Consider the following 27,890-nt stretch of genomic DNA (forward strand, 5'->3'; position numbering starts at 1 on the left):
GAAGAATCACAAAATACAGGACTTAATTGAGAGACTAAAGCATTAAAGTGATGTTTTATTTATAAGAAACACAATTGACTCCATAAAAAATGCACTCCATTGAGGTTACGTTTTTAGTTGAAAGAAAACAGATATGTTAGCATTAGTTTTTTAAAATTCATTTGTGTTACATGTGCGTCGCTGGCTGGCCAGCATTTATTGCCCATCCCTAGTTGCCCACGGGCAGTGGAGAGCCAACCACATTGCTGTAGCTCTGGACTCATGTGTAGGCCAGACCAGGTAAGGATGGCAGATTTCCTTCCCTAAAGGACATTAGTGAACCATGTGGTTTTTCCCACAATCGACAATGGTTTCATGGTCTTCAGCAGATTCTTAATTCCAGGTATTTTTTTTATATTGAATTCAAATTCCACCATCTGCCATGGTGGGATTCAAACCCAGGTCCCCAGAACATTAGCTGAGTTTTTGGATTAATAGTCTGGTGATAGTCTATTGCCGCTCCCCTCGCCAAACTCTTCAAATACAGTTACAACACTGACATCTATCCAACAATGTGGAAAATTGTCCAGGTATGTCTTGTACACAAAAAGCAGGACAAATTCAACCCAGCCACTTACTGCCCAATCAGTCTACTCTCGATCATCAGTAAAGTGATGGAAGGGGTTATCAACAGTGCTATCAAGCAGCACCTGCTCAGTAATAACCCAGTTTGGGTTTCCATAAGACCATAAGACATAGGAGCGGAAGTAAGGCCATTCGGCCCATCGAGTCCACTCCACCATTCAGTCATGGTTGATTTCAACTCCATTTACCCGCTCTCTCCCCATAGCCGTTAATTCCTCGAGAAATCAAGAATTTATCAATTTCTGTCTTGAAGACGCTTAACGTCTCGGCCTCCACAGCCCTCTGTGGCAATGAATTCCACAGACCTACCACTCTCTGGCTGAAGAAATTTCGCCAGAGTCACTCAGCTCCTGACCTCATTATAGCCTTGGTTCAAACAGGGACAAAAAAGTTGAATTCGAGGGGAGGTGAGAGTGACAGCCCTTGATATCAAGGCCGCAGTCGACCAAGTGTGACATCAAGGAACCCTAGCAAAACTGGAATCAATGGGTATCAGGGGGCAAACTCTCCACTGGTTGAAGTCATACCTGGTACATAGGAAGATGGTTTTGGTTGTGGAGGATCAGTCATCTCAGTTCCATGACATCTCTGCAGGAGTCCCTCAGGGGAGTGTCCTAGGCCCAACAATCTTCAGCTGCTTCATCAATGACCTTCCCTCCATCGTAAGGTCAGAAGTGGGGATGTTCGTTGATGATTGCACAATGTTCAGCACCATTCGCAACTTTTCAGATACTGAAGCAGTCCGAATGCAAGAAGATCTGGACAATATCCAAGCTTGGGCTGACAAGTGGCGAATAACATTCGCGCCACACAAATGCCAGGCAATGACCATCACCAATAAGAGACATTCTAACCACCACCCCTTAACATTCAATGGTGTAACCATCACTGAATCCCCCGCTGTCAACATCCTTGGGATTACTATTGACCAGAAACTCAACTGGACTCACCACATAAACATAGGGGCTACAACAGCAGGTCAGAAGCTAGGAATACTGCGGCGAATAACTCAGTAGAGCCTATCCACCATCTACAAGGCACAAGTCAGGAGTGTGATGGAACACTCCCCACTTGCCTGGATGGGTGCAGCTCCAACAACACTCAAGAAGCTTGACACCATCCAGCACAAAGCAGCCCGCTTGATTGGCACCACATCTACAAACATTTGATCCCTCCACCACTGACGCTCAGTTGCAGCAGTGTGCACTATCTACAAGATGCACTGCAGCAATTCACCAAAGATCCTTAGACAGCAACTTCCAAACCCACAAACACTTCCATCTAGAAGGACAAGGGCAACAGATAAATGGGAACACCACCGCCTGCAAGTTCCCCTCCAAGCCACTCACCATCCTGACTTGGAAATATATCGCCATTTCTTCACAGTCGCTGGGTCAAAATCCTGGAATTCCCTCCCTAACGGCATTGCGGGTCAACCCATAGAACATGGGCTGCTGCAATTCAAAAAGGCAGCTCACCACCACCTTCTCAAGAGCAACTAGGGATGGGCAGTAAATGCTGGCCAGCCAGCGATGCCCATGTCCCACGAATGAATAAAAAATAATACCACCAGGCCATTGCCTCCCCTATACCACTGGGCTGCCGCATTAGTACCGGACATGAAACCCAGATGTCACAAGTTCAAATTATGAAATCTAATTCAATGAATCTGGTGATTTATGGGCTAGAAATAAAACTAAAATGAGCAAATAGGCGACTGGAATTTATAAAGAACCCAAATGGTTCACTAATCACCCTGCAGGAAAGGAAATGTGACACCTTTATCCAGTCTGCCCTACATCTGACTTCACTTTGTAGATGTGACTTAATGACCTCAGAGTACCTAAGGATGGGAAATAAATATTGCCTTGGCAGCGTCGCTCACATCTCCTGCGCAAATTTGAAAAATGATATGTTGGATATGCCATGAAAATGACATGCACGGAAGTATAGGACATTCCATTATAAATCAGTAATTACAAGTTTGTTTAATTCAAATACCAAATGCATTCCTGAGATTTCCAAATTTTGATCAATATTACTTCCCTATTATAACAAATTGGATCACTGATGACTGCTATTCAATGCAGCAACACATTGCTCAATACCTACTGAATCAATGATATCAGTTCATATGAGAAAGGCTTTATTACTAGCGGCAATAAGAGATGAGATATAATTTTAGTCTTATACTCTTTATACAGGTCGGTTTTTTGATCAGAAATTTACGTTATTTGAGATGGGCAGCCAATAATTTAGAGTATTTACTGCCTGCTGAAATTCATGATACCCCGTCTTACAATCTCTGAATTAGGTATGTATTTTAAAATCTCAATGTGTCAGACAGCAGAGACAGTCTGTCCAGCATATCATAAACTATCTCTCTACTGCCATGAATCTACATCATTGAGGTCCTGGCCTATCACACAGAAACAGCTTCAGGCATTAAAAGGGCTTATCCGGTGGGCTTAGAAAATTCTGATCTGTGCACTTTTCTGTCTTACTGAAATGCACACCTAACCCATGTGTGACTTTGCCTGGCATTTTTGTCTTTTCGCACAAGGGTCAAGGTCATTGTACATCTTGTGAGCTGCAGTGGAGTGCATGAACATGGTGTTCTGAACACTGCATAAGCTTTAAGTTGAATACGTATATATTTTTGTGTTAAAAAGATAAAATGGATGTTTGCGAATCTTGGTGCCTGGGAGTCTGAATAGACTCCTAACTAAAAATTCAGGCCTTTTGAGCTTGTTTGAATAACACACACTTTTAGTGAGCTTTTACAACCCCTGAAGTTACAGAAATGGGTAAAAGGGGTTTAAAGTTTAGCGATTCTGGAAAATAAATCACAAAGTAGAAAAACTGTGTTGTTATCCAGCAGCAGGGAACAAGTGGCGCAGACACAGAGAAAAGACAGAAAAAATAAGTGTTTAGCGTGTGTCAGAGAGGGAGGGCAGGAATTGCAAGCACTCTGTTAAGAAAGACTACAAGGCTACTGGAGGTGGGGGGAACAATAGTTGACTGAATAGTCAGTTATAGAACTCAGTAAAGTGACCAACTTAGCAGAGGTGCTACTTGAAGTCTGAGTTGAGCGAACTCACTTGTTTGCTCTGCAGTCAAAGAAACAATGGGAGGGGTTTTATGGCCTCGCTCATCCCGAAACCGTAAAATCCCACCCAAGGTCAACGGATCTTCCCATTGTCCGCCCCTCGCCCGCTCCGATTCCCACGCAGGTGGTGTGATAAAATTGCAGCCAATGAGTTTCGGGTGCGATTGTTTGGGTGTCTCGGAGAAAGATACGGATTAGAAAAGAATAATCAAGTGAATGCTCAGGAACTCTCTGCAAGAAAACTATTTCCAACTGTGCCAGTTCCAATTCCAAGCAAGAAGCTTTGGTGTCAAGCCGGTGGTAACTCTTCATGATTTGTGTGTCTGTAAATGTCCCGGACATTCTCTCTTCCATCTGCTTCCATCGGGAAAAAGATACAAAAATCTTTAATCAAAAATACCAACCGACTCAAGAACAGCTTCTTCCCTGCTGCTGTCAGACTTTTGAATGGACCTACCTCGCATTAAGTTGATCTTTCTCTACACCCTAGCTATGACTGTAACACTACATTCCACACTCTCTCGTTTCCTTCTCTATGAATGGTATGCTTTGTCTGTGTAGCGCGCAAGAAACAATATTTTTCACTGTATGTTAATACATGCAACAATAATAAATCAAATCCAATCAAACAATATTGTACGGAAATGCAGGCAGTTGAAGCCGTGTGCCCTTTCTGCCTCTCTCTCTTGGAATTGTTGCCCAGTTTACAAAGTAACCATCCTGAGATAAGAAATCTACTGCAAACCGAGACCTTTCGCTGAAAAAAGTGGAAATCTGCTCCATGCAACTACATCCAGGAAGACAACTGAAAAATGGCCATAACTTGGAATTGCCGCATAAAAACCAGCCAAAGAATGGTTAGGCGTAAACTTGTCTGGTTTATTTTTCATGAACTGCGATCCTCAAACCTATCCTCTTACTCTGCCATCTGTACCCAGTGTGTGTGATGCATGAGAGGTGGTTGTGATTTACCTAGTTATGTCAGGTAATAGTTTCAATAAACTTATCATATTCTTTGTTTAATCCAAGAAAACCTGTATAATTATTTTCAACTTAAAAGTGTAATAGTATGACTCTTACACTATTTGCCAAGGGGCGGCACAGTGGTTAGCACTGCTGCCTCATAGTGCCAGGGACCCGGGTTCAATTCCTGGCTTGCGTCACTGTCTGTGTGGAGTTTGCACATTTTCTCCGTGTCTGTGTGGGTTTTCTCCAGGTGCTCCGGTTTCCTCCCACAGTCCAAAGAGAGAAGAGTATAGAACAGTACAGCACAGTACAGGCCCTTCGGCCCTTGATGTTGTGCTGAGCTTTATGTGCGGGTTAAGTGAATTGGCCATGATAAATTCTCCCTCAGTCTACCCGAACAGGTGCCGAAGTGTGGCGACTAGGGGATTTTCACAGTAACTTCATTGCAGTGTCAATGTAAGCCTACTTGTGACTAATAAATAAACTTTAAACTTTAAGCACATCCTCTCTAAATTCACAAAAAAGAACCCTGTTATAGTCAGAGCTGGAGTGGGAGAATAAGAGAGTCACGCCACCCCTCCTCATGTTATCATAACAATGTTTAAAAGTCTATCAAAGTGCAAGCCACATTAAAAAGGTTAAGCTGGGCAAAGTCTTTTGGCAGGCAGAAGCTTATACAGTTTAGAATCATTACCTTATATGTTCTGTGGTCCTATTTAGCTATTATTGTTTGTGTTTATTTAATTCTAGTTTACACAGTTAAGTTTTTTAGTGTTTCAATTTAATCTTGGAATCCTGCCACTTATTTCCTTCCCCTTGGTTCTTCCACACATGATATTCTTTAAACGATTATGGTCTATCAAGCCAGATCCTAACAAGTTTCGGGCTTGTCCAGTATTCTCACGGCTGGGATCATAACAGTAGCTACCCAGATCTCTTCGATTATCTGTCTAACATTTCCTGGGTAACTATCCAGGTACAGACCGCAAATTTGTCTCAAGTCTCTGACTCTCACTCAAGAATCGGAGCCTTTTGTGGAGGGTCCTGGGGAGCAGGGGAATTGCTCATTGGAAGTTTAAACTTCCAGGGAAATTCCCACAATCCGGAGACCGGAAGATTTGGCCCAATAGAGTTGTGGAGTGAAAGAGGATGGTAAGGAGCCATCTTAATAACCTTAATAGATAATGTAACATGATAGATATACATGGTACGTGCAAGTATAATATAGTTCAATAGAGATTCTTTCATTACAATTGATGCATGTCAAATTACAATCACCTCCAAACCATGTCCAGTTTATAGCTGGTGGGCCCAGTTCCTTTGACATATCTCTGTAATGATTTCTCACTGAAACTTGGATGAGGTATCTGGTGTAAGATTTCAGCCCTTTCAGCTCCATTGTGTTTGTCTGCACTTCCTGTTCAAAAAATGTAAAAAAAAACACACAATAAAATCATTTCTAATGTGGTGTTTCCAGATCACAATCAGACTTCTGGTTGACCTAGTATCAGCTTTTTCTCTACCTTCCCAGCGATTTCTTTTGCACTGGTACTGTATTTTTAATTTCATCGACATTAAAAACATTAGGAAAACAATGTGACCAATATTTTGAGAGCATCACTTCAAATAGCGCCTAAAAAGAAATTCAGCTTCAAGTGTGTTTTGCATGATATTTCTACTGCTTCATTATTATTTCTGCCCCATTGAAACCAGTATAGTAACTAAACAACCTGCTGCTGGTCCTTTGCCTTTGCGTAAAAGTAAATAGGAGATATGGCACTCAAACAGGCCATAAGGCACAACCAAACCATGCCGCTGTTTATACTCCTCTCGAGGCTCCTGCCACCTTTTTGCATCAATTCATCATCGCATATGAGACTCCCCTCATATCTTTATCGAGCTTCCTCTAAACTTACCTACACATCTTGCTTCAACCACACAGTGTAGCAGTGAGTTCCACATTCAGGTTGATTGGCCATTATAAACTACCCCTTCGTGTCAGGGGGATTAGCAGGGTAAATATGTGGGGTTACGGGGATAGGGTCTGGGTGGGTGGCTCAATGGGCCAAATGGCCTCCTTCTGCACTGTAGATTCTATGATTCTCTCCACTCATTTGCTAAAGATTTTTCTGAATTCCTGTTTGGATTTCTTGATACAAATCAATATTTTGTATTGATGGCCTTCCTCACAAGAGGAAACATTCTCTCTCTATCCACTCAAAGACTTTCACAATTTAAATACCTCCGTTTGGTCACTCCTGAGCCTTCCGTTTTCAAAGAGAGAAACACAGCGTATCAATCCTTTCCTGATATCTACACCCCCTGAGAAAATTCTTGTAAACCCTCTGTGTATTTTCTCCAGTGTCTCTCTGTCCTTTTCAGAATTTAGTAACCAGAATTGCATGCAGTTATCCAAGTGAGGTCCAACCAAGTTTTGATACAGTTTTAGCAGTTATCCATTCTGTCCCTTTAGAGGTAAAGCCTAATGCATGGTTTACTGTTTTATGGCCTTGCTGACTTTTGGCACAAGTTTTAGTGACTGGTGTATTTGTATTTGATAATCCCTTTGTTTCTCTACCCCACCTCCATTCATACCTTCCAAATAATAAGTGAGCTCCCTATTCTTCCGACCAAGATGTACGACCTCAAATTTATCTGTGCTGAATATTGGCCAATTATTTGCCCATTCTGCAAGTTTATTTATGTCTCATCTGAAAAGTTAGAAATTGCATTATGATACCAGCACAAAATCAAAAACTGTGGCCAGGATTCTCCGACCTCGCCCGCAGCTGGGATTCTCCAGCCCCGCTACTGTGAATGAAGATTTGGCTGAGCGCCAAATTCTCCATTCTCGGTGGCAGCAGAGAATTCCGGCATATTTTTTAAAAACTTTTCACAGATATTCTGGATATTTCAGATGATTCTGGATAGGAGCGGAAGTAACAGGGTAGTTGTTATGGGGGACTTTAACTTTACAAATATTGACTGGAAACTCTATAGTTCGAGTACTTTAGAGGGGTCAGTTTTTGTCCAATATGTGCAGGAGGGTTTCCTGACACAGTATGTAGATGGGCCAATAAGAGGCGAGGCCACATTGGATTTGGTACTGGATAATGAACCAGGTCAGGTGTTAGATTTGGAGGTAGGTGAGCACTTTGGTGATAGTGACCACAATTCGGTTAAGTTTACTTTAGCGATGGAAAAGGATAGGTATATACCGCAGGGCAAGAGTTATAGCTGGGGGAAAGGAAATTATGACGCGATTAGGCGAGATTTAGGATGCATAGGATGGGGAAGGAAACTGCAGGGGATGGGCACAATTGAAATGTGGAGCTTGGTCAAGGAACAGCTACTGCATGTCCTTGATAAGTATGTACCTGTCAGGCAGGGAGGAAGTGGTCGAGCGAGAGAACCGTGGTTTACTAAAGAAGTTGAATCTCTTGTGAAGAGGAAGAAGGAGACTTATGTAAAGATGAGACGTGAAGGCTCAGTTAGGGCGCTTGAGAATTACAAGTTAGCCAGGAAGGACCTAAAGAGAGAGCTCAGAAGAGCCAGGAGAAGACATGAGAAGTCTTTGGCAGGTAGGGTCAAGGAAAACCCTAAAGCATTCTATAGGTATGTCAGGAATAAAAGAATGACTAGGGTAAGCTTAGGGCCAGTCAAGGACAGTAGTGGGAAGTTGTGCGTGGAGTCCGAAGAGATTGGAGAGGCGCTAAATGAATATTTTTCATCAGTATTCACACAGGAAAAAGACAATGTTGTCGAGGAGAATACTGAGATACAGGTTATTGGACTAGACGGGATTGAGGTTCATAAGGAGGAGGTGTTAGCAATTCTGGAAAGTGTGAAAATAGATAAATCCCCTGGGCCAGATGGGATTTATCCTAGGATTCTCTGGGAGGCTAGGGAGGAGATTGTAGAGCCTTTGACTTTGATCGTTATGTCATCATTGTCTACAGGAATAGTGACAGAAGACTGGAGGATAGCAAATGTTGTCCCCTTGTTCAAGGAGGGAGTAGAGACAACCCTGGTAATTATAGACCAGTGAGCCTTACTTCTGTTGTGGGCAAAGTTTTGGAAAGGATTTTAAGAGATAGGATTTATAAGCATCTAGAAAGGAATAATTTGATTAGGGATAGTCAACACGGTTTTGTGAAGGGTAGGTCGCGCCTCACAAACCTTATTGAGTTCTTTGAGAAGGTGACCAAAGAGGTGGATGAGGGTAAAGCAGTTGATGTGGTGTATATGGATTTCAGTAAAGCGTTTGATAAGGTTCCCCACGGTAAGCTATTGCAGAAAATACGGACACATGGGATTGAGGGTGATTTAGTGGTTTGGATCACGGATTGGCTAGCTGTAAGAAGACAGAGGGTGGTGGTTGATGGGAAATGTTCATCCTGGAGTTCAGTTACTAGTGGTGTACCGCAAGGATCTGTTTTGGGGCCACTGCTGTTTGTCATTTTTATAAATGACCTGGATGAGGGCGTAGAAGGATGGGTTAGTAAATTTGCGGATGACACTAAAGTCGGTGGAATTGTGGACAGTGCGGAAGGATGTTGCAGGTTACAGAGGGACATAGATAAGCTGCAGAGCTGGGCTGAGAGGTGGCAAATGGAGTTTAATGCGGAAAAGTGTGAGGTGATTCACTTTGGAAGGGGTAACAGGAACACAGAGTACTGGGCTAATGGTAAGATACTTGGTAGTGTGGATGAGCAGAGAGATCTCGGTGTCCATGTGCATAGACCCCTGAAAGTTGGCACCCAGGTTGATAGGGTTGTTAAGAAGGCATGCGGTGTGTTAGCTTTTATTGGTAGAAGGATTGAGTTTCGGAGCCATGAGGTCATGTTGCAGTTGTACAAAACTCTGGTGCAGCCGCACTTGGAGTATTGCGTACAGTTCTGGTCGCCGCATTATAGGAAGGATGTGGAAGCATTGGAAAGGGTGCAGAGGAGATTTACCAGAATGTTGCCTGGTATGGTGAGAAGGTCTTATGAGGAAAGGCTGAGGGATTTGAGGCTGTTTTCGTTAGAGAGAAGAAGGTTAAGAGGTGACTTAATAGAGGCATTCAAGATGATCAGAGGATTAGATGGGGTGGACAGTTAGATGCCTTTTTCCTCGGATGGTGATGGCTAGCACGGGGGGACATAGCTTTAAATTGAAGGGTGATAGATATAGGACAGATGTCAGAGGTAGGGTCTTTACTCAGAGAGTAGTAAGGGCGTGGAATGCCCTGCCTGCAACAGTAGTGGACTCGCCAACATTAAGGGCATTTAAATGGTCATTGGATAAACATATGGATGATATTGGAATAGTGTAGGTTAGATGGGCTTTAGATTGGTTTCACAGGTCGGTGCAACATCGAGGGCCGAAGGGACTGCACTGCGCTGTAATGTTCTATGTTCTATTGGAACTTGACCAACACTAGCCCAGTGATCACACCTCTTCTGAAAATTTCAGTGGTACAACAATTCTTCGCTCAGTAGTTGTTCAAATAAGAGCCAAGGCAATACATACACAGGTTCAACCATAAATCTGTGTGGTAGCTGGCATGTTACACTGCATTCAGCTCTTCCAGTTTAGAGAAAATACAAAAAAAAAAGAGTTCCTGTTCTTGAAAGCTGACCAGTGACCCCGAGAAGTGTGCCGGTAAAAATAAATAATGAGTAAGGAAGCCTTAACTACAGGGTCACCATGGAGAAATAAATTGGAGATAATCACGGTCAAGGTTCACTGAAATAATTGCTACTTTGTGAGGATCACAGGACACCTGAGAGGGTTGGAGAGGGAACTGACAAGTAACCCCCTTAAAATGATTGGAAACACTATGAGCAGGACTATAAAGATATGTTAAAAAATTCACAAAAGGCTGCAAGATGAAGATGTACTCACTGTGATAACAACAGTAAAAGGAAAGTCAGACAAAGTATGACGATCATTTCAACAACAGTACAGCTATAATCTGGCTCTTTAAAAAGGAGCTTTGGTTTGTGATATATCTAGATTAGTTTTGTTTAGTAATATAACATATATGCATAGCATTGCAAGGTGAAATAACATTTGCAATCATCTGAATGCATTGGAAGAAAATAAACTCACTTAAAAACAATTATGATCAACTTTTGATATATGATTTGACTAGTTTATGGTTTCTCTTTCACCCATTTTATTTAGTGTGTGCTCATAAGTACAGTTCAGCCAAGCTGCTACATCCAAATAAATGCCTGAACAGAATTAACATACAGCTAAAGCATACTGGACTTATGATGGTGTCAACTGATTTTAATTTAGTTGCTTTACGTAGTCAGGAGTCGGCAATGTTCCCAGCTAGTGCCCTTGATGTCAACAAGATCCTTTCTTCCAGCAATATGTTAAATAAACAAAATATACTGCTGTTTAGAAATAATTACAAGCACGGTAGCACAGTGGTTAACACTACTGCTTCACAGCACCAGAGACCCAGGTTCAAGTCCCGGCTTGGGTCACTGTCTGTGTGGAGTATGCACATTCTCCCTGTGTCTGCATGGGTTTCCTCAGGTGCTCTGGTTTCCTCCCACATTCTGAAAGACGCATTGACCCGAACAGGCGCCGGACTGTGGTGACTAGGGGAATTTCACTGTAACTTCATTGCAGTGTTAATGTAAACCTTACTTGTGACTAATAATTAAAAATTTTAAATCGGATCATGAAGGGAAGACTCCTCTGAGAAAATAATCAAATTAAAAGGTTTACCTTTTCTGGAAAAGTTTAGAAGTTTATCAGTGACTTGATTGACAGCACATGAACTTCCATATGTTCAGAACCTCACCACTGCTCTTTTAGGAGTGGGATTCACTTGACTTTAATATGGATGGGATTACATGCAAGTAAATGTGTAAAACACATTTTTTTAAATCATAAATATGGGATTGGTTTTCCCGAATACCCTACCGTTTTATCACACTGAATCCCATGGGTGCAGTTGACATGGTCACGATTATCCTGGAACTCTGCATAATGCAGAATGTAAGTGGGAGTGGGTCGGCTAATTTCAGAGCAGGCAGATGGGAACTCCACAGGTGGAATGTAAATAACCAGACTGGTATCTGATTTATTCACTACTTCTGGTGCACTCTTGTAGGCCTTTGGAATTAGACACTGTGGATCTAAGAAGAAAAATAGATGTTCAGATTGTCACTTTTACAGCAGCTATCCCATTTATTACAGCACTGCTCCCAGAAGTAACCCTCTCTTCAGAGACAGAGCTATAATATGAACGACTTTGCTTTAGAGACAGGAAATATTGCTCACAATGTGGTTTTATTTTACTTCTCAGAGGAGAGCGCCATTGTCAACATTTTATGATTTATCTGTAATTCCTTAAACTAAGACTCAGTATAATTGCATGGATCAGCAAAATTAATTCCTTTAGGACCCCTCACTGGCATCGAGAAATGTCTAAAGCCAGAACGGCAATGTTGTAAATGTGACAACACATTGACTGTAATACCCAGTCCCCAAATAATCAAGATACATTCCAAATACAAGTAGTTGCTCATAGAAAGAAAAGCAGTTCCACAAAATAAATTATTAACTATAGGGGTACTTCTTTATTCAGGGTTGTTTAAAGTGCCTTGTGGTAGAAATTATTTGATAGACCAATTGTAGTGCTTGTATCAAAAGAAGACTAAGAGAAGCAATACTTTCAGCCCATCAAAGACACAATAAGAAATTAGGAAACCCCTTATAATCCCCTGCTGGATAAACACGTTGGGGATGATCTTTCTAAAAAATTCTAAGTGCCAAATGAGTGTAAAAATTGGAGAGAATCGCACCCATTTTCTCGGTGAGCTCTCAGACACAATCTTATGCCACTTAGCGCAAACAAAAGTGGCAAAGTGCGATTCACACCAATAAGGGGATTGGACAAAGTCTATTCTTGCCAGAAAGCCAGCTTCTGACAGCTAGAGGGTGTCATTGCACATGCACCGATCTCCCAATGTTCTGTGCACAAGTGTATATAGAACACAGAGATCTGTCACTGCCCCCACCCCCCTGGACACAGCTGCCCCAGCCCACCGGACATCGACTCCCCCCACAATCGCTGGTCTCTGTGGCCGATCACTGGCCTCCCCAGTCCATCGTTAGCCTCCCTGGCCAATCACTTCCCCAGCCGATCACTGGCCTGATACCCTCCCAGCCGGTTCAACACCCCGCTGCCGATTGCCAATCCCTGATTGCAGAGTGTGCAGTCCCCACTGCCTGCCTCCTCTCAGGCCCTGTCCCCTTCAGACTCCAGTCCTCCCCACCCAGTGATCGGTGCCAGGGTGCCAGGCTGGCAGTGCCAAAGTACCAGACTGTCACTGACCAAGGGACACTGCCCTCCCCTTCCCCTGACCACCCGAAGGGCCTCAATGGCCTCCGACCCCACCGGCGAGGCCATCACATCTGGTCCCACGAGGCGCAAAACCGGGCGCAAAGCCAGTTTTTCACCTCTTTTGTGATCTTATCAGCTTGCCATGCCGGTCGACTGATGGGACGAGCCAGTAAGATCGCCCCCATGAGCAAGTTTTACAATTACAGTCAACACATACTGAAAAATCAAAACATAACTTACAGGTAAGCCATACCTATTGCTGTTCCTTTACCTGGATATGGCTGTGACAGTTCACTGAATGCCATCACTGCAACTAGAGATGAATCTTGATATTCAGATATAACATTCCCAGTGGATTTATCACCCATATAAACTGCAGACTGAGCTCCATCTCGTGTTATCCAATAAATTGCATGTGAATTCAGTGTCAGTGAAATTGCACCAAAACCTGTGAAGAATGTTCATACAATCAGTCACAGAGCACAGAGGGCAACCACGGCCAATCATTTCTATGCTAACTCTTTGAAAGTGTTATCCAATTAGCTTATTCCCCTGTTCTTTACCCATTGCTTTCCAAACTTTTTTTTAAATGTATATATCCACTGCCCTTCCCAACGTTAGGGATGAATTTGCTTGCATCCTTTCAGGCACTGCATTCCAGACCATAGCATACCCAGCTGTAATTCTACCCAGAGAACCAAATGTTTACCATGTTTTCAATTATCACTAATCTGTCATTTACCATAATTTCCTGCAATAAATTGAACTTATTCTTAAGCTTCCAGCGGGCTGTAAGAAACGAGCGGATATATTTCTCTATGGCCAATACTATGAACAATCAGAGAGTGAAAATTCAACTTCCCTTCATCTAGTTATCAGCAAGAAAGTGTTTGGAAAAACTCCCCAAAATCAGGCTGAGATCTGCATCTGAAGTTTAATCCATTTTGGATTGGCCCATTTAGTAGGCCGGGACACTTGCCCAAAACAAACATTAGATTTCTTGAATAAGCTAATTGGGGACAATAATGCCAATTTCAGGATCTGTTCCTAAATTGGACACAAACTGAGGAAAGTTCTGAATATGCTTCGCCCAGTGTTTCCTGGGACCAGGATGATCAACCAATGGTCTTGATAGGGGTTGTTGGAAGCTCAAGAGATAAATTTCCTGATGTGGAGCCAGGAGGAGAGCTGCTGTTGGCCAAAAATTGTCCTTTGTCATTCACCTCACATATCCTTTACCTGGACTTATCTTTGGGCCAATTTTGTATCTGAGCTCACCTCTGATTTGGAAGTGCTGCACCAGCATGCTGGGTCAGTGCACCCAATTGGCATCTGCAGCCCACTCAGATTCCAGAGCCAACCACCTGAGGTTTCAATCTGACGGGAACCTTGGCACCCCATACTCAGGTACACATTTACAATGTGCCACCCAATGTCACGCCGGGTCAGCACAAAACTCCAATTTCTGCCCCAGGTTTGCCCATTCTTTAAATTTCCAACAATTTATCTCCTCACTTCAGCAATGAGTGAAGATCCTTTCTGTTTTGTAGTCGGGATTATTTTTGAGGCACAAGATTAATTGTGTCATGATGCATACCTGTAGCTCCTGTGGAATTAATTTTCTTCCAACATAGACAGCCATTTAGATCCGAGGCCCAGATCTCATGGTCATGGGTGCTGAAAAACAGTCTCTCGGGCTCAGAATCTGTGGTGTCAACTGCTAAATTTCCATCTAACTGAAGCTTGGTTGTCGTGCAGTTGCAATCAGTTGCTTCAGGAACAGAGCGATTGATTTCCAAATGTGGGGAAATGAGAGTTCTGGGCAATCTCTCTGTTAAACTATAGGACACTAAACCTATATCTCCCGACATCGACTGAGTCCAAAACAGGAGGCTGGTAAGGGGAGAAAGAATAGGAGAAACCATTTTTAAAAAGTTTTAAGTTCATTTATTATTCTCACAAGTAGCTTCCATTAACACTGCAATGAAGTTGCTATGTAATTATTCTGTCAGAAGGAGTGTATTCCAATTACTCTACAAAGGTATACTCTTTATATCGCTTATAAATACCTTTTCTTTGGATAGATTCCTATTGAGTAAATATTTTGGCTGCTGGTCAGTAATTTTTCGAGCTTCGTTCCTTGCAATTCAAGATCCAGTACATAAATTGAACTGTTTGCATCTTCCTGTTTATCCAACAGCACATAAAGTTTTTGCCCAATCCAATCAACAGTCATTCCTTTTGGAGCACTGCACAAAATACTCTCGATAAGCTGTCAACGGAATTCAAGAAATAGGGTTTTAAATTAAGTTTGGTTTGCAGCTTGAAATGCACGTCCGCCAAATTCCATGAGGAGCATAACAAACAGCAAAATCGTACCCGGGTTTTGTGTTTACCGTCCAAAGTTGTACTCATAATCAAGTTTTCTGTCAGATAATATATCTGTTGTGTTTGCAGTATGTAACCCACGTGAGTAACGGCAGAGACTCGCATTTTCTCTATGGTTTTTTGGGTGTCCACATCTAAGAGGGTGACCATTCTGTCCTTCACGATCAATAGATATGGCACTGCACCTGTAACTGTTTATAGGACTGTGTGTCATGGTTTCTTTTCAGGCCACTTATAAAATCTGATAATATCCGAAAAGGCGCTCACAGTTGTTGGAAACTCATCAGCGAACTGGCAAACTTGTTTTTTTCCCTGATTCCTCCCCCTCTTCCTCAAAATGTGACAGCAATCTCAACATCCCAAATTTCTCTCCTTTGATACTTAAGACAGAGGGCGGGATTTTCCAACCGTGCTCGCCCCAAAACCGGAAAATCCCACTCAAGGTCAACAGACCTTTCCAAGGCCCGCCCCTCACCCACTCTGATTCCTGTGACGGACAGAGCGGGAAAATTCGCCCCAGAAAATCGACTCGGTCTGAAGATTCTGCATGAATAAATCGTGACCCATTTTTTATCTCTCAATACATGCAGCAATACTTTGCCAACCAAACTGCTTTGATGTAAACCTTGAAAGCAAAAGGTCTGACAGTAATGAATGGGAATACATTTGGAGCCTCAACAAAAATACTTAGCATGCACTTAAACAAGTATTCAATTCATTAATCAAGTTCTTTATCTCTTAAGATTTCAGCTATTTCCACTATTTCAAAGCTGAAGTTAAGAGCTCCATTGCCTGACTTAGACCCCCAAGGATTAATACCAAAGAGCTTCAAACAATTAAGCCCAATTGCAGTGTTTTCCATTCCCATGTGTTCACTGACCTGTAGCATTTCCCATTCTAACATGCGTTCTGTTACCTGATCCAGCATTTGTAAAACCTTCCACCTGGAAAAACAGCATGATACAAAAGGCAAACTTTTAAAGAGCTATTCAAAAGCAAAGGGTGGAAATACAAAGCAGCCATTTAAAAAAAAACAATCATTCTGTTACTTTAAGACTACTTTTTTTCTCAAAGTAACCCATTTCATAGAAAAAAATATAATAATTCAGGAGTATTTTACCTCAGAGACAATGAATCTGCTGAGGGATAAAAACCCTTCCTGTTTCAATCACCCAGTGAAAGCATAAGACATTTCCGGGTAGAGGAAAGACAATTGCAAGAGTAAGTCATCCTCAAGTCCAAATTCAGCAGGGAACTCCAATGCAATGTACTACAGTTTCCTTTTCCCCATTTCCCATGCATACCGTTCTGTGCCAAATGATGGGCAATCGTACACTGCATGTCCATGCCCACTGGGATCTAAACAAAGACTGCCCAAACTAACCCTCCACAGGCCAGCAGACGATTTTGAAATGGGGGGCTGAGTTTGAATTTTCTGATCCACTCACAGTCATGGGGAGGCTGGCAGCGCATAGGGAGCACGGATTTTCGCAAGTATGTTTCCAGTGACTTTCTAAAACAGGCGCTACATTTGCATCTGACTTTCTCAGGTTTCCCGATCAATTTGAGGAAGCGCGCATGACAATGGTTCACATCAGTCTCTTCCATCACCATAAAGGGACCCTGCAAGGATCAAACTTCAAGCATTGTAGAGATGCTTTGACAAGAGCCAGAACCTGCGCAGGTGGAGGCAGAACGTGGCAACGCACTTCAATACCACGTCGCTGGAGATGATGCTGTGGCTACAATGACCCGCAGGAAGAATCTATTACACATGGACGGGAGGAAGATGATAGCCTCAGAGAACAAGGAAACATGGCTGGAAGTGTTGCAAAATGTGTTTAAAGGATAGCAGCATTCCATCACTAAAAAGGGGAAGTGTGACATAGTATTCAGCAGTGATAGCAACATGGTGAACAGTCTTGGAGTGTGCAAAATGACACAAGATAACCCTCGACATTCTGGTCAGACTGCAAAGGGCTTGCAGCATCAGAGGGAGTTAAAATCAAGTGTAGTAGCTGCACAGAAAAGCTTTGAAAACACAGGCTGGGATAGTGCACAAGTAAAGAGCTGGCAGGCAGACAAATCTCTCATAGTGAGATTGCAACATTTGGCCTGTCAGCTCACTGAGTGGGACAGTGCACCAAGAGGACCAGCATGGGTTAGCTCGGGTCCAGAATGGCAAGTGACCAGGGAGTGATCCAGACCGATAGTGAATGCGGGAGAGTCAAACAAAAAAAAACAAAACCAGCATAAAAATCAGACTAGAGAGGTTTGCAATTATAAAGGGCAGAATTTCAGAACAGTGCATGAAAATGGCTACAGTGACACTAATCCCAGGTACCATAGGATAAGGAAGGTCAAAGAGATATTGTCAGAATGCCCATAAAATTCCCCAATTTGAATTGGGATGCACCTTACCTACTATGCACATTCAAAAAATTTTAAACAGCACACAGAGCTATGGTTTTTTGACTTTGAACCAGACAAGCCAAGCCATCAAAGTTCACCGAGCAATTGGGAATGATATTCTATTCTGGCTGATTATCAGCCAAAGAGCTAAAGGATCCCCAGAAGATATGGACTACATTAGAAGACCGGTTCAGATTCAGATTAAACTTTTGTATTTTTCAACTAGGGTTTACGTCAAATTTTAACAACTTGAAGAATCCATCAACCATTTTCCATCAGCAATGCAAAGGGTACATTTTCTGAGTGTTCAGACATAGAGCTAGGAGACAGAATTGTTGCATTGGTGATCGCATCCACTCCCATGGTAGCATTGCAGCAAGAGTCCGGAGATGGCGGGACTGATGAATGAGGAGAGATTGACTAGGTTAGGATTGTTTTTGCTGGAGTTCAGATAAATGGGAGGGATCTCAGAGACTTATAAAATTCTAACAGGACTAGACAGGGTAGATGCAGGGAGGATGTTCCCGATGGTGGGGAAGTCCAGAACCAGGGGTCACAGTCTGAGGATTCGTGGTGAACCATTTAGGACAAGATGAAGAGACATTTCTTCACCCAAAGAGTGGTGAGCCTGTGGAATTTGTTATCACAGGAAGTAGTTGATGCCAAAACATTGAGTGTATTGAAGAGGGGGCTGGATATAGCACTTGGGGCGAATGGGATCGAAAGTTATGGGGAGAAAGCAGGATTAGGCTATTGAGTTGGACAATCAGCCATGATCATGATGAATGGTGGAGCAGGCTCGAAGGGCCAAATAGCCTCCAACTGCTCCTATCTTCTATGCTTCATTGAAGAACCACTCAAGGATACATGCAAGTGTAAAGTGATCCTCACAGGTTGACAAAATGTCCAGGTCCTAAGAACAACCCCAATTGTTGACGCAGTCACTAGAATACCCAAACCTAGCAAAACATGTGGAAGGTGTGGCCTTCTACATGCACCATAGCAATACCCAGCTTTCCAGTAATTCTACAAAGCATGTGGCAGAAAGGGCCTTTGGCAGTTCAGTGCATTAAAGCAAAAGCTAATGCATCATCCCTGTATCCAGTCTGTCCAACCCGGTCAGAATTTTGTACTTTTCAATGGCATTCTCTCTTATTCTTTTAAACTCCAGCCTATGCAGGCCTAGTCAACCCAATCTCTCCTCATACAATCCTCCCATCCCTGGAATCAGTCAGGTTAACCTCACTGCACTCCTCTATGGCAAGTATATTTTTTTCTTAGATAAGGAGACCAAAACTACACACAATATTCCAGGTGTGGTCTCACCGAGCTCTGTAAATCTCCAGTATGACATCCTTGCTCCTGTACTCAAACTCTCTTACAATGAAGACACTATTTGCCTTCCTAACTGCTTGCTGCACCTCCATGCTTGCTTTCAGTGATAGGTGTACAAGGACACCAATGTCCCTTTTGCAATCTATCACCATTTAAATAATGTTCTGCCATTCAGTTTTTCCTATCAAAGCAGACGATTTCACATTTCTCCTCATTATACTGTAATCTGCCATATATTTGCCCACTCACTCAACTTATCTAAATCGCCTTGAAGCCTCTTTACTTCCATCTAATTGGCATCACCCAATATGGAAATGTGACATTTGATTCCTTCATTCAATTCACTGATATATGTTGTGCTTAGCTGAGGCCCAAGACCTGATCCCTGTGGTACCCCATCAGCCATCGCATTCCACTCTGAAAAATAACTATTTATTCCTAATCTCTGTTCCCTGTCTGCTAAACAATTCTCAATCCATGCCAGTATATCACCCCTGTTCCATGAGCTTTAATTTTGCAAGACTTTCTCAGAAATTTGAAAAATCTAAATACATCACATCCATTGGTTCTCCCTTATCTATTCTACTAGTTACACCCTCAAAAAACTCCAGTAGGTTTGTTAAACATGATTTCCTTTTCATGAATCCATGTTGACTTTGTCTAATCCTGTTGATATTTTCTGTGTCCCCTGTTATTGCATTCTTTATAATAGACTCTTGCATTTTCTCTGCTACTTATGTTAGGCTAACCGGTCTGTAATTCAACGTTTTCTCCCTCCCTCCTTTTTTAAATAGTGGGGTTACATTTGCCACCACCCACTGCCCCCCTCCCCGCAATCTGCCAGCACTGTTCCAGAATCTACAGAATTTTGGAAGATAACAACCAACGCATCCATTACTTCATGGCCTACTCATTTAGTATCCTGAGTATCAATCCCATTAATTTCTTCAGCACAATTTTTTTACCAATTCTAATTTCCTTCAATGTGTATCCTCACTAGACCCTTGCTTACCCAGCATTTCTGTAAAGTTATTTGAATCTTCCTCCGTGAAGACAGAACTAAAGCAGGTTCTAACCCAAATGAGGGATTGGGGTGGTGCTGGGTTCCTTGTTCTCCATTATCCATTCTCCTGTTCTGGACTGCTTGGAGCCTATATTTGTCTTTGCTAATCTTTTTCTCTTTATATGCTTATAGAAGCTTTAACAGTCCGTTTCTACATTCCTTTCAAGTTTACTCTTGTACTCTATATTTCCGCTCTTATATCAATATCTTGGTCCTGTTGAATTCTAAATTGCTCCCAATCCTCAGGCTTGCTATCTTTCTGGCAATGTCATATAACCCCTCTTTGAATACAGTATTGACCTTTATTTCATTTACAGGCGGAATAAGAGCTTACAGCATCAACATTACAATTTGCTAAGAACTAAAGATCTAAACAGTTTTTGGAAACACTGATAAGGAGAAGAAACTGGCAGCTACTTTCAGGAAAAAGTATCCAAAGGAAACTTTTACTTGAATGAGTACATTATGGGTGACCCAGTACACATACCTGAATACAATAGGTTTTCGCTGGGTCAGCATCAGTAAGCTTGAAGGTAGTGACGTTAGCAGTCACATTCATCGCTGTGTCAGCCTGCAGGGTATCAGAGCAGTTTTCCATCATGTAATATACTGTGTAACCCCTGAGAACACCATTTGTTTGGGCTGGCTCATTCCACCTAAATTCCACATCCATGTTCACTGTATCTAGCAGGATGTCCTTCCTCAAATTCACAAACATCCTTGGATTTTCAGGAGCAGACGGTGCTGAAAGTACCGCGGTAAACCATGTAAATATTTTTTACATTTAAAAACAAACAAATTAACTTCCATTTCTGCAGAACTGATTATTTTAACAACTCTACATTCATTAAAAGCAAATTACAGAAAGATATCAAACCTCAAAATGTTTACCTAAAATCTATTCTCTGAATAAAAGCATAAAAAATTGGATATTTGATTGATGTAATCGTCATCTTTTTAGGGAATAGATTAGCTTTTTGTATAAAAACAGGACATTATGTATTTTTAAAAATCATTTTTTGGTGGGTCGGGTTGGGATGTGCGTGTGTCGGCTATTTTGCAGGATCCCCGTGCGCATCTACGACCTGCGCGCATCTCCCAAACGGAAGAAATGGCGTTGCCGGGATCATGCTGAAAACCAGCGTACCGCTGATTAGCATTAATTACCATATTCTAGCATGCCATTATCAGGATCGACAAGGCAATCTCTGCCCATGTTAGCGTCTCCCGCCTCTTTGGCGTGAAGTCTCTTTGGCACAAATCAGACTAGGTATATAAAAGTCTCAAGCTGGCGTGGCAGCCTCGAGCTGGCATGAGGAGGCAAATGCTGCTAGCAGAGTGTGGGGAATGTTGCAGGCAGGCCCTGAAGATGCCTAGTGGGCTTCTTCCTGCTGTCTTCAGGTGTTGGTTTGTGGGTCAGTGATATCTGGGGTGGGGGGTGGGCTTCTATTTTCTCAGAGCTCTCTGGGTGAGGGTCCACGAAGTAGTCCTGCTCAGCCATCCTCTTGAGGCAGCGCTGTAGCTCTATGAGGGAGGGTCCCTGAAGGACTCCTGCTCAGCCTTCCCCTTCAGGGCAGCACTGTAGCTCAGGGTAGAAGGGTCCCTGGAGGAGTCCTGCTCAGCCTTCCCCTTCAGCACACTGTGCAGTGGCATTGCCTTGCCGCGGGGTGTGGTCAAGGACTGAGTGCTGGGGTTCCGGGGGGGTGGAGGGAGGAGTGTACCATGTGCTGACTGAGGCCTAACCAGATGAAGCAGCTGCTGCTCCAGGCCGGGGTGCAGAGGTTCAGATAAGGACTACATGGAATCTGCTGTCACTTGGCACCCATCTGATGATGATTTGCAATCTGTCCCTGCCCTGTGACACAGATCAGCAACACATGCCTGTAACGGATATAGCAGTTGCACACATAGCAATGGCTCAAGGGTGCGCAGTGCCCACGGCTGCACACCAACCTGCATAATCTGTGCCAGCATTTGTCATGATGGGAACCTCACACAACCTAGTCAGGCCACGCATGGCACCATGGATTGTGTGGGGTTGCCAGCTCCCACAAGTGGGGGTTCTAACCCAAATGAGGGATTGGGGTAGTGCTGGGTCTATGCAGTCAATGACATTAATCTGTCATTCTATGCTCTTTCCAAACTGCACTGTGCAGATGGATCATGGCCTGATTGATTTAGAACTGGCCATTATGGTGGCGGAGATGGAAGAGGAGGCGGCGGCTCAGGAGATGGCGGACGTGGAGAGACCACCGCAGGAGCAGCCATTACCAGTCCCTCAGGAAGGAGGGCAGGGGGCTGCCGCTGAGGACTAGGGCATGAGTAAGCAGGCTCCCGAGAGGGTGCCAAGGGCAAGAGGGTACATGGCCCCGGAATTCATTCAAGGCCCTCTCAGAGGAGATGTGACATCGCTGACTGTGGCTCTCCAAGAGCACAGTGCGGCACCATTGTGAGGTGCTTGCACATCTGGCACCTCAGGGGAGGGGCGGCCACCCATTCCCTGTGGACGTGATGGTGGCGGCTGCCCTGAACTTTTTCGCATCTGGGTCATTTCAGGCACCCAGTGGTGACTTCGTTGGGATCTCCCAGGCCTCCGTGCACAGATGCGTGCGGCAGGTCACAGTCGTCCTGTCTGCCTGGGCAGGGCAGTACATAAACTTCGATGTGGGCCGTGCACAGCAGGAGGCCCGGGCTCTAGGCTTCGCTGCCATTGCTGGGATTTCCAATGTCCAGGGAGCAGTGGATGGGTCACACATCGCCTTGTGGGCCCCATATGCAGGACCGCAGCAGTTTGTCAACAGGAAAGGGTTCCACTCCCTGAATGTTCAGATTGTCTGTGGCCATCTCATGCGGATCATGCAGGTCGATGCACGCCATCCAGGGAGTGTCCATGACAGCTTTGTCCTCAGGCAGTCGGACATCCCTGGGCTCTTTGAAGACCAGACCAGGCTCCCGGCATGGCTACTGCGCAACAGCAGTTACCCGCTAAGGTCATGGCTGATGACACCTGTGCAGAGGCCTGAGACCGGCAAGGGCGGGGGGGGGGGGGGGGGGGGGGGGGGGGGGGGAGCCGCAATGTCTGCATGGGGAGGGGGGCAGCGATGTCTGTGAGGGGGGGTTGTGGGGGCCAGCGATGTCTGTGGGGGTTGAAGGGCAATGATCTGAATGCTGGGAAGTATTTTCAGCAATCTCCCAGAGATGTGCACACGCGCGGGTTCCCGCTCATCGTGCCGATTTCAGGCTCTTTGCCGTGAATAGGCCCTGCCCCCCTGAGCTTTTAATGTGATTCACAATTGTAACCTCTGCATTGCACAGAGTGGGGAGATTTGGGTCCGAAGTTGCACTGAAGAAACAGTCATGATTTACACCATTTTTCTCGCCAGTTCAGCACTTCGAGTTTTGTTGGGAGAATCGGGCCCACCACTTCTATTTATTATTCTTTCCCACAAAAAAATGTTCATTTTCAATGCTTTGGCAAAGATTTTTCTGGAACAATCAATACTTGTGTTACAAGGAACACCCGACATCTTATAATTTAATTGTGATATAAATAGGCTTAGCTGTTATATCATTATTGAACATTTATTTCAGTAAATTGAAGACCACTACGTAGACAAGTGAAGAAGGTACTCAGTAGAGCTTATACCTCCACAGGCTGATGTTAACTCAACATTATTACAGTTACTTTCTTGAAGTTTTGCCCTGCCTAGCTTGTGTTCTGTAACTAAAAAGCTAAAAAAAATCTTTTTAGTCAGAGATCCCATCTAACTGAGAAGGGTTCAGGCTAAACCATGCCCAACAATCTGCCCTGAAAACTCTGCTCATAATTTAACAGCTGTGAAAAATTCCACCAACCAACTGAGACAATTCACAACATTCTAAACCAACCCACAAACAGTCTAATGAGAAGTAGCGAATTTGCCTTATCTTCCTATGTTTAGCGGATCTTTTAAAACATTCAAGGACATCTGCATCTTTGCCAAAAACGAATCACTCCTTCTTTGGGTCACACCCTATCTGTGTACCATGTTTAGTTGAAATCCGCCCATTCATTTTTGAGATATATCGTTCACAGGCTAACAGATAGAAAAACAATCGCCGGAATTCTACCACCCTATCCTCCACGGAATCGGAGCGGGCGAGGGAAGGACAACGGACCTTTCCATTGACCTTTGGCAGGAATTTCCGGTCTCACTCGAGTGAGGCCATAAAATCTCGCCCAGTAGCTCTGCCCACCTTCACTGATGTCTGTGTCGATATGTGCGATCTTCTTGGAGATCCTCTCCACTTGGAGCCGGCAGTTTGTGGTGTCGATGGTAGTCATGATGTGGAGATGCCGGCGTTGGACTGGGGCAAGCACAATAAGAAGTCTCACAACACCAGGTTAAAGTCCAACAGGTTTATAAACGCCGGCATCGCCACATCACCTTCATTGACACAGATAAAAATAAAAGTAACTTAAGGCACTCCTTTCTGCAGTCTAATGACATATACAGCAATTAACTTATCCGCAATGACAATAATTCTTACAAGATAATAAAGACATTGTGTCTCACCAAAATTACAGACCTGTTATTATGGAAGAACTTATTTTCAATTTAGTAAAATTAAGTAAAATATTATGTATATGAAATGAATTGTTCCGAGGACTAGCTGAATGAGTCTGTAATGCATCTTAAGCGAACATACCTGCTTCTGGGGAACAGAGGGTGACTTGTGTCTCTGTTGCAACTCCCCAGTAAGTATATGGTTTCACTGTCACATCAAATTCCTTAAAAGGCTCTAGTCCAGTGATACAATAGTGATGAGTGCTGAGGTCCTAAAAAAAATAAGATATATTTGTTTCAACTTCATAAGACCAATTCATCCCTTTACATTTGCAAATTGCATTTGTATCGTGCTTTTCATGGAGCAAAATATCTCAAGGTGCTTCATTGTTGGAATCCTGATGCAATTAGTAGGAGTGGGGGAGAAATTAAGAGGGAATGGCAAAAGTGAAATCAAATTAGTTTTAAGGTAGATTACGAGGGCAAATAGAAATGCAGAAAGGCAAAGTGTTCAGGGATAGATAATGTGACCATATGGCTCAACCTTCTGACAATTGATGGCAGGGTTTGGGTGGAACCACAGATTAGATCAGAACTGGAATGCTTCATGGCACTACCAGAACTATTATTAATGTAAATTAGAATAAGCGCTTGCAGCTTGATAGGATTGCAGAAGCAGGGAACAATAAAACTGGTGGATGAAGATTTTGAAATCAAAACCAAAAATTCTGCAAATACTCACCAGGTCTGGGAAAGATCATCGACCTGGAACATTGGCCGGAATGTTACGGCTGTTCACGCTGGCGGGATTTTCCCATCCCACTGCAGTGAAGAGAGATTTGGTTGGGCGCCAAATTCTCCCATCTCGCTGCAGCAGGAGCGTGGCGTGAACGGCTGGTAAGATCACATCCGTTAACTGTGTTTTTATTCACTCCACAGATACTGCCAGACCTGCTCAGTCTTTCCTTCATCTTCTGTCTATTTCTTTACAGCACTGTATTTTGGTTTTTTAATTAAGACTTTCAAGTTAACGTACTGAGGGACTGGGAGTCATAGGAGATGGGCAAAGATGGGGGATAAAGGTTAACACTCCTTGTACAGGGCAGAATAAGGAGGCTGCATTTATGGCTGAGTTGGCATTCTGCAGGGTTAGAAATCACGTGTTCAGCAAGAATGGTGTTGGAAAGGTGACAAAGGCAAGGATGTGGGATGGAAAAGAGCTAAGGAAGCAATGTTTCTGTAGGGACCAAATAGGTAAAGTCTGGGGCAAAAAACATTGGGGCAAATTTTCCCATTCCGTCCGCCACGGGAATCAGAGAAGGCAGGGGATGGACATGGAAAGGTCCATTGATCTCGGGCAGGATTTTCCAGTTTCGGGGCAAGCTCGGCTGAAAAATCCCGCCCATTGGCTTTTTGGCAGGGATCGAACAGGATGGCTTTGGGTCTCACCAATATTGAGATGCAAAACATTCTTGTTCATTTACAACTATGTCAGACAGCAGAGTAACAGCCATGGAATTATGGGCAGTGGAGGACAGGTGAAGATGGGTATTAGCACCTGTTACATACAAACATATATTATTGGTTGGGCAAAATGGCCTGTTTCTGCACTGTATATTCTATGAATATAATATTTGAAAGTTAACCACCATATAATTGAACATAACCTCAGTTGCTAAACTTTATTTACTAAAATCTATATGGACCTTCTCATTTTCAAAATCAAATACAGATAACTAATATTCATATAGTGTAAATGATCTGCTCAAGTTATACATTAACATTTTAGACAATATTAAAACAATACAGTGCAGGGGAAATGTTTACTGTTTACATCAGCAGAAATAAACTTAATGTATAACTAAAATCCACGTAAAATGCAAAGTACCTCAAGTTTCATAAGGACTTGCGATTCAAACCGATAATACAGTGTACCATAGTTCACATTCATTGCACTTTCCCATATAATACAGATCCTAGAGGAGTTCCCTTGTATCTTAAATGAAGATGCTGGAACTGGAGTAGGAATTACAAGCGGCAAAGTAGAGAAACCATCTAAATGGGAAGTAATACATAAATGAATACAAATATGATCACTAATCTGTGTACACTGGCAGACATTCTTCATAATATATAAAAGTTTTATCAATGTTGACGATTGATCTGGCTCTAAAAGTAATATCAAAGATTTTATAAGCACTTCAGAAGCTATTTGGCAACTTACTTTTTCACCAGTGTGACTCAATCCATGCACTGAACTCATGCACAACCGTATTCCAAAACTTGCCAAATCCCCTTTGATTTGATTTATTATTGCCACATGAATTAGCATACAGTGAAAAGTATTGTTTCTTGCGCACTATACAGACAAAGCATACGAGAGAGTGCAGAATGTGTTAGTCATAGCTAGGGTGTAGAGAAAGATCAACTTAATGCAAGGTAGGTCCATTCAAAAGGCAGCAGGGAAGAAGCTGTTCTTGAGTCGGTTGGTACGTGACCTCAGACTTTTGTATCTTTTTCCTGACGAAATAAGGTGGAAGAGAGAATGTCCAGGGTATGTGGGGTCCTTAATTATGTTGGCTGCTTTTCCGAGGCAGCGGGAACTGTAGACAGAGTCAATGGATGGGAGGCTGGTTTGCGTGATGGATTGGGCTACATTCACAACCTTTTGTAGTTTCTTATAGTCTTGGGCAGAGCAGGAGCCATACCAAGCTGTGATACAATCAGAAAGAATGCTTTCTATGGTGCATCTGTAAACGTAGGTGAGAGTCGTAGCTGACATGCCAAATTTCTTTAGTCTTCTCAGAATGTAGAGGCATTGGTGGGCTTTCTTAACTATAGTGTCGGCATGGGGGGACCAGGACAGATTGTTGGTGAAATGGATACCTAAAAATCTGAAGCTCTCGACCCTTTCTACTTCATCCCCGTTGATGTAGACAGGGGCATGTTCTCCTTTATGTTTCCTGAAGTCGATGACAATCTCTTTCGTTTTGTTGACATATTTCAATGCGATATCTTCCACACACAAGTGCAACACGATGAGCTTCAGACTTTTTTTGCCTCAGTATTGATGCTTGTGCATATTCAACCTAT

General features: G+C 43.2%; 1 protein-coding gene across 1 annotated transcript in view; it reads right to left on the reverse strand.

Annotated features, from left to right (window-relative positions):
* Positions 1–27,890, reverse strand: part of LOC144506072 (proto-oncogene tyrosine-protein kinase ROS-like) — a 161,696-nt gene that overhangs the window by 38,993 nt on the left and 94,813 nt on the right. The window contains exons 14-21 of the mRNA XM_078231889.1: positions 26,686–26,852; positions 24,940–25,069; positions 20,738–20,994; positions 15,122–15,324; positions 14,650–14,945; positions 13,324–13,500; positions 11,627–11,841; positions 5,978–6,116 (exon numbers count right to left, since the gene is read on the reverse strand). Coding sequence (XP_078088015.1) covers positions 5,978–6,116; positions 11,627–11,841; positions 13,324–13,500; positions 14,650–14,945; positions 15,122–15,324; positions 20,738–20,994; positions 24,940–25,069; positions 26,686–26,852 — 1,584 coding nt within the window. The remainder of the gene's footprint in view (positions 1–5,977; positions 6,117–11,626; positions 11,842–13,323; positions 13,501–14,649; positions 14,946–15,121; positions 15,325–20,737; positions 20,995–24,939; positions 25,070–26,685; positions 26,853–27,890) is intronic.

Source organism: Mustelus asterias, chromosome 17 (assembly GCF_964213995.1).
Source record: "Mustelus asterias chromosome 17, sMusAst1.hap1.1, whole genome shotgun sequence".
NCBI classification, from domain to species: domain Eukaryota; kingdom Metazoa; phylum Chordata; class Chondrichthyes; order Carcharhiniformes; family Triakidae; genus Mustelus; species Mustelus asterias.